Source organism: Embiotoca jacksoni, unplaced genomic scaffold (assembly GCF_022577435.1).
Source record: "Embiotoca jacksoni isolate LCO1_2020_lvr unplaced genomic scaffold, fEmbJac1.0.p SCAF_4, whole genome shotgun sequence".
NCBI classification, from domain to species: domain Eukaryota; kingdom Metazoa; phylum Chordata; class Actinopteri; family Embiotocidae; genus Embiotoca; species Embiotoca jacksoni.
Window position 1 is genome coordinate 16,796,061 of NW_027185392.1, and position 8,048 is coordinate 16,804,108.

General features: G+C 41.9%; 1 protein-coding gene across 1 annotated transcript; it reads right to left on the reverse strand.

The window, feature by feature from the left end:
- Window positions 1-1,245: 1,245 nt before the first annotated feature.
- On the reverse strand, window positions 1,246-4,246 carry LOC138208717 (sodium/potassium/calcium exchanger 1-like). The gene is made up of 3 exons (XM_069166799.1): window positions 4,194-4,246; window positions 1,749-2,114; window positions 1,246-1,251 (listed from the first exon to the last, which is right to left on the reverse strand). Exons 2-3 carry the CDS (start codon window positions 2,094-2,096, stop codon window positions 1,246-1,248), a joined length of 354 nt encoding a protein of 117 aa, XP_069022900.1. The 5' UTR covers window positions 2,097-2,114; window positions 4,194-4,246.
- Window positions 4,247-8,048: the final 3,802 nt, after the last annotated feature.

An 8,048-nucleotide genomic window follows, 5' to 3' on the forward strand; every position in this document is an offset into this window, starting at 1 on the left:
CCTTTTTTCCACACTTACAGTATAACTAATGTCTCCTCCCCAAGACACGGGAAATAATAGAAATCAATGTCGCTCCCAAGGAGTAAAAGAGATCGTTATATAATAACAAAAGCCAGTATTGTTTTTGTTCCAAATAAATTGAATAGATGTGCTGTAGGGGCGAAGAGATGTACAGTATGATGTAAACATGGCACAAAGGAGCATGGCTGTTTTAGTTGAGCAGGAGGAAATGGAAGGACGGAAATAGGAAATAAATTTGTAATATGTACTAAGTGCAGAAACAGGCAGGATGAAAGGAGGGGTCACCTAAGGAAAAATGGGACTTGCAGCTCTTGGGGACCGCCTGCACCCCCAGCGCGCTGACATTAATGTCCCTGTCGAACAACGTCCACCCACATTACTTCCCCCGCAGATCACTCACAGTAAGCCCAGCGCGCAGACGCACACTGTAAGTACGAAGCAGAGACGGAACGCACAAATAAGCACAAAATGGGACACTTGCCGAAAACTCTACGGACATGCAAATGGGGGACAGAGACAGACAGACAGACAGACAGACAGACACACACACGCAGACACTCATGACAACAAAACAAAAACTGCAAGCGGAAGTAACCAGGCCGTCGGGGCAGAGCTACGCTGTTGCCAAGCAACCAGGTGATTCCTCTGAAGAGTCGCTCCATGGGAGATTCCCTCATTTGTGTGAGGGCATTTACTCGCTTGTGTGTGCACACGCTGGCATGTGTGTGTGTGTGTGTGTGTGTGTGTGTGTGTGTGTGTGCATGATGGTGTGTTTGTAAGTGTGCTCCATAACTTAGTGCTGACACAGTGAGTGTACAAGGTTCTGGGATACGACCACGGTAACAGTCCAGCAACCTACAGCTTGGTGCACGGTGTTTGTAGTTTTTTTTTTTCTTGTTCTTCTCCTCTTGGTGTACATTTTATTTATTCAGCAATTATGTATCTATATTTTATGGAGTACACAGAGTGCTGACGGTGGCAAATACCCGCAGACGTGCACTGACAAGTGCATAATGACACACACAAGCAGAGGAACAGACACACACACGCGCGCACACACACATATATATAGGCGAGCACACAGAGAGTCATAAGCTGTGGAAAATATTCAATTTGGAGAGCCTCAACAAATCCCTGAGGTGTTGCTGACGTTTATGCATGGTTCAGAGTATTCATAGCTGCTCACACACACTACAGCGCTGATAAACGCACACCAACACACACTCACACCTTCACGTTGAGGCAGAGCGTGAGAGACAGGGAGGAGAATGTGAGGTGAGACGATGAAGACAGAAGCAGAGCGAGGTGATGTGAGTCTTTACTATTTGTGACTTCTGCTGTGTAAATGGAGGACGGTAACAATGCAACTGACAGGCAACTGTAACCCTGGAGATTCATTGTCACTATGGAAACCTCCAATCAGGGAAAAAAAATTTTGGCCGTCTTCTCCTGCAGCTAATGGGTCCAAGGAAATACCTGAGTCCCTCCAAACACACGCATACATGTGCACACACACACACACACACACACACACACACACACACACACACAGACATGCACGATACTGACTTTCTTCCCATCTCCCTTGTGTTTAAACGTAAAGTAAACATCAGGGCGCTATGTGCCTTGTATGTACAACAGCTTTGAGAAAGTACAGAGCTGAAACACAAACAGACAATGTCTCTCCCACTATAAACAGAAGCGTACTTAAATTCACACAGGCACACATGTTCGCAGCGCTTCAGGTGCACTGCCAGCAGTGAAGGATATGGGTGGCAGACAGCTCGAAGGCACCAGGAGCGGGGTGGGGTGGTTTGGGTCAGAGCCAAAAGAACCACTGGTGCAAGAGAGGGGTATGGCAGCTCTTCCTTTTCCTCTTCTTCCTCCTCCTCTTCCTCCTCCTCCTCCTCATCCTCTTCCTCCTCCTCCTCTTCCTCCCCTGCCTGCTCTTTCTCCTGTCTCTCAACTGACACATGCACCTTCTCCCCCTCCTCCTCCTCCTCATCCTCTTCCTCCTGCGTTGGTCCTCTGTGGTGCTCACGCAGGTCTGGCTCCTGGATGCCCGTCATGGCCATGCTGTGAACAGCCTGAACCTGAAAGAGGGCGCAGGGGCACCGGCAGACTGTTCAGGACACGGCAACCTATAGATGCATATGTGTGTGTGTGTGTGTGTGTGTGTGTGTGTGTGTGTGTGTGTGTGTGTGTGTGTGTACCTGCGAGCATACTCTGAGCTTTTGCACTGTGCCTGAACAAAACAAACTGGAACTACGACTGTCAGTCCAACAGCAAAGAAGCATGTAAAAATATCTTTTTCAGTTTTTCTGCGAAACAATGAGCGACCTTCCAGAGAAGAATCACAGCCAGCTGGCAGTCCTGAGCAGGAAACATCAATCTACATAAATCTAAACAAAGTGAACAAACAGACACGAGCAAAGGTGCAAACACAGGGTGAGTGCCGACAACCGGAAACACTTAGACCTCTTCATAATAACCCTACAGCTCTACAATTCTGTGACGAAAACAGACCATTACTGCTGATGCTTTTAATCCAGACTGGCTTTAAACACTCTGGACATAGAGATAAAGTAGCTTAGACAGCTATTTCATATTGCTATGAAGAGAATAAAGCGTGCTGTTGGGTATACTGATATTGTCACTTCTTTCATTTCTTTTTTCATTTACAAGAAATTTCCACTCATGGTGACTTATGTTACTTAACTCCCTGTTATGGTTTTTCTTTGAGGTATAATTTGAGATAAAATTGGATGAAATGCAGTGACATTGTCGAGCTACAGCAGGTTGCGGTTATTGTTTATAAGTACTGACTGAAATTTCTTGGAGCATGGAATATCATGTGGGAATTGTCAATTCGAATAATAATCTCGTTTTAAATTGAGTACGTGATCACAAGAACAGATTCATTTCTTGGCTTTGGTTTTCTTTTTCTTTTTTAATTTCATGACATTTTCTGTATTATTCAGCAGTAGGCAGAGGAGTTTGGCAGTAAAAGATGGGAGTTGAAGCATGTGACACGGTCCACATTGTCACGAGCACACAGCAAACTGGACCACCATGTGCTCGTTCCATTTGCTTATTGATCCCCTGAGATCCAGGCAAATTTATTCCAAAGCTACCAATTTGTAAAGTTGGGAAAAAGAGCTGAATAATTTGGATGACATAAAGAAGAACCGAGACAACAGAAGTCTGGGCCAGCCATGAGTCTGTGCAGGCACATACACTCTGCTGACAGTGTGACAGAACAACAGGAGCGCTGGCATGCAGGTAGCTTGAAGAGGAGTGTAACTGTGTGTGTGTGTGTGTGTGTGTGTGTGTGTGTGTGTGTGTGTGTGTGTGTGTGTGTGTGTGTGTGTGTGTGTGTGTGTGTGTGTGTGTGTGTGTGTGTGTGCGTGAGTTTGATGAAAATAATGAGATTGAATCTGCTACTTTTCCTTCCTGTGTATTCATAATGGGCACGCAGCCTAGATTGTTTAAAGAGTCCAGGGCTGCACAGTTTAAGTCTTTTTGTTGGGATTCAATAGCTGTTGGGCGGACATCAATTAACCAGTGAAAAATAGAAAGCCATTCTTCTGCAGTTATAAACCTGCTGATGAGTCCTTTCAGTACATTTTAGAAACTCATTAAGAGCCTCCCTTGCTAACAGCCCGGCCATGTGTGAATTAAATCATTCTTGTGGATCTCAACCTGTCACCACAACACAAACATATTCATGGGCTACATATAAGACCTGAGATCCATTAACTTGGTTCTATATTTATACTGTGCAATCATTACAGCTGCATTCATTGGCTAAAATCTGTATCAATAATGTATAATTGTGTGTTTCATAATCAATAAAACCAGAACATGGAGCAAAAAGCAAATCAGCATAAAATATAACGTTTGTTTTTACTCAGTACGTCCCTCTGAAGGCCACCCAGTACCGACGACATCCATGATGCTGTTTCCCAGTATTATTCTGTCTCGGAGCAGTCCAAAGAAAAACAGCCTAATTAATCCTATAATAAACTGTAGAATCCACACAAAAAAAAACACCTTTGAATTAAATGATGTCAAATGTTTATAGGCCTGCCCTAAAGTGATAAGGTCACTGACTCATGTTATAGAACTACATGCACTTTATAACTGCCCCTGAGAAAAAAAAATTTTTTTACCTTTTTGTGGAAGAGACACCGCCATTGACAGAGAGCGACATCATGAGATCTGAACATTTTCTAGTGTGCCTCAGGCTTTTACCCAGCGTAGTGTCCGGGACAAGAGCAAAGAAAAAGTACATTATAGCAAAACAAAGAACAAAAACTTTGCCTGTTCTCACCGGGGAGCAGCGTCCATCCACTGACGTCCCTCACTCCAGGTCCGCCGTGCGCCCTGAGCTCCCGGAGCCCTGGTGCTCCATCTGAGAGCAGCCCGCTGGTCCTCTGCCTCCTCCCCCCTTTCCGATATCCAAACTCCGTCCGTCCGTCAGGAGGATGAAAAAGATGAGAAAACGAGAGAGGAGTGTGACGCACAAGTTTTAATGAACGGGGAAAGTAAAGTTGAATAGGACCAGGCGGTCCCCCCCCCCGTGCGTCTGTGTCCCCTCGGCTGCTGGACGCGCTCTGCTGTGTCAGGTGCCGGAGTTCAGGCGCACCGGGGAGGGAGAGCTGCGTCAAGCCAGCCAGCGAGAGGCACACCGGATATACTGAGAAATTATCTTCAAAATAAGACAGTCTGGTCCCGGAAGTTGCATATAAAATAGTCATTAAAAAAAAAAAAAGGTAAATGAACGCTGAAAAAGAAACGACTGTACATTTCCTTGTGGGCTACCACATATGATGGAGACGTCACGGGACAATTCGTGTTTTTGATAGTTTTAGGTTTGCATAGAAGCTATGTGCTAAATGATTCCGCAGTCAATAGTTTAAGCAGACAAGGTTTCACCGATTTAGTATAAATGAAACCATAGCATTGTTATTCAGATAAGTCCACCTTTTCCTTTTATTAATAGCTGTCTCATATTAAACACTTTAAGAGCAATTTGTCTCTGTGGAAACCAGGTGGTTAGCTATTACCTGCTACTTTGTTAGGCTGAACGGGCTAAAGAAAACTTTAGGGAACCGTGTTTACCATTAATAAGTAACTATTTATAAGGTCATTTCTAAGGTAAAAACTTGTTTATACTAATTTAGATTTTTTTATTTTTTATTTTATTTTTTTTTTTATGATGGTTTGCTGTTGTTGACGAAATCATCTTGTTTTTAATTTAATGTTAATTGTTTCATCCAGTGTTGAACTGTCCTATAGTACAGACTGGTAAGTGAATTTGATAAAAAAAAAAAAAAATACTCATCATCATCATCATAATCATAGTACTCATAATAATAATCCTAATAATAATAACGCGGGACTGTGTCCTCGCCAGGAATAGTCTTATTTTGAAAGCTTTGACTGAAGAAGCTTATTATTGGATAACTTGACTCTATAACAGAGCGAGTCAAATCCCTCTGTCTGTCTCTGCCTGGCGGTTCTCTCACCAACCAGCGACCCCGGACAGTGTGTGAGGGTGTGGGCGGAGGGTGCTGTCATATATGAGATGATGCTCCACAGTCTCACTCAGCAGGGGGGTCGACTCACTAAACCAAGAGAGCTCCAACACAATACCTTCAATTCAGTTTATATGCTATGCCAGGTTTTCAGAGGACAAGGGATTACTAATGACTGACACTACAGGCTACTGTGTAAGATTTCCATATTAGTGGTGGAAGAAATAGCCTCGGCTCTCCGGAGCCTTTACTTCAGTCAAAGTAGCTAAATGAAACAGTGGGGGGGAAAAATGTAAATACTCCTTACAAAAGTCCTTTATTCATAGTATGAAAATAACCTATTTCAAAAAGTTTTAAACACATATTATCCAATATTTGTATTAATGCTGACATGTTACAATTTTCTTTCTGTATGGGGGGTATAGTTTATTCTATTACAATGTATTATGATCGACTAATCATATGTTTTAGGTCATAAACGAAGCCTTAAAAGTAGCTTGTAACTATAGCTTTAAGTAAATAGTAAAATTACTATCTCTGTGTAATGGAGTAGAGGTATAAAGTGGCATAACAAAGTAGTACAAGTACCTCAAAACGGTATGTGTTTAGCCTACTTAAGTAATACATGTGCAACTTTACCCATAATTTACCTTTATTTAAGTTATATCAATATTAGAAATAGTGTGGGTTTTTTTAAGCCTTTGTTATGAAAAGACTTGTATATATTACGCTTAGGTAAAACTAAGGTGACAGTAACAAGGCAGAGAATGAAAAAGGTAGACTAAACATCCTTAACATCTTAAAATAGCACGGATAACAAACTACTGCTCATTTTTTTCTGGGGGCCTCCCTGCAATTCCCTGAAGGCCCTCTGGCGGTCCCTGGATCCCACTTTCGGAGCTGATGTTAGAGCTACAGTAGGCCTTAGCAAACGGTTAACAGGCAGCACTAGTATTAAATGCTCTTTTATATATACATATATATATATATATATATCTACATGTGGCTGCCAAATAATTTCTGGTGATGTTTATCTTGATGTTTTCACTCCATCAGACAGAAAACAAGAGTCCCATGGTGGTGGTTGTGATAGGCTAAAATGCTCATTAGATGCTTGAAAACAAATTTGAAGGGGTTAAAAACAGACAACTATTCTTAGATCTTACAAGCGGGAAAAAAAGGAATCTAAGCGTTGCTGTGCTGGTGGAAAAGCTGTGCTGTTGTTGCTTAAACCAGAAGGAATTATCTTCTGTCGTGGGCCTTTTCAGACATCTCAGATTGTCAGTGATATTAGCTTCATAACATCAGAGTGATGAGACTGAACGCGAAGCAGATTTTAATGGAGACATGATAGCATTAAAACGCAACTTGAGGATGTTTAAGTATCACACAGCTCCCATGAAACAACTCGTGTCCCCGATGACGTTAGCATAGGATCAATAGTATCCCAGCATGCCTAGTCCAACCAGTGTGGGGATGTCTCACCAGACACCAAATCATTTTAAGCTGTATACTGCGAAACAGACAAATTTACCTAGCGGTGATAGACTTAATCAGCATTGTGTGAACGCGTTTGGCACCTGAGGTTTTGGGCTTTGAGACCTGAATTATCGAAAGAGACGTTCCACACACAATCAGTGCATAATTTGCAAGTCAGCTACAGCTGATGTCTATACATTTGGGTTTTTATGGCTGCAAAAATTCCCCCACAAGTAGATTTGTGCATATATGCAATAAGTCAATAGGAGTGCTTCATATTTACATAGTTTTCTTGACTGTGTCGGTCTCAGGTGTATTTAGACAAAGCTTTGAGCTTATGCTTTATGTGTTGAACCCTTTAATGAATATGGCATAGTACATTTTTGATCCTGAGAACTTGACTTCTATATCAGTTTGTGATTGATGCTTTTTTCAGTGCTATTTTTTTTTAATAGTAGGGGGCGACAGATGTAAAAAGTTCTACTGGCTCACTGATGCTGTGATGAGATAAAGAGTTGTGTGTTTAAAAATGACAATTATTAGTGGGGAGGCAGTTTAGGTGTTGAAATGAGGTACTGAATGACAAAGCATTTTTGATTTTAGATACTTTCGAAGCAATTCAGTGGTGCCATTATATTTATAAAAACAAATTCCAATGATACACTCGACTCATTGGTATTCCTCACACTAATTTTAGTACACTGCTGTCAAAGAGCCATAGATGATTTTTCTTTTTAAAACAGTTTTAGTTGGTGTGGATCTGAGATATGTAATAACGTATGTTTTTAGAAAAACAATATGCTGGATGAAACCTACAAAGGGAAAATGTTGAAATTTCCAGTTTGTCCTCATGGTCAAAGCGTTGTCTCACCAGTTCAGTGCCTAAAATAAGAGACGATGATACTGAAGAGTATTTATTTGGCTTGTCGTCATAGCAACGTAATGGGTTACAGGTTTAATTCAGAGCAGCATTTTCTCTTATATTGGAGGGTTTTGATGACAACCGCT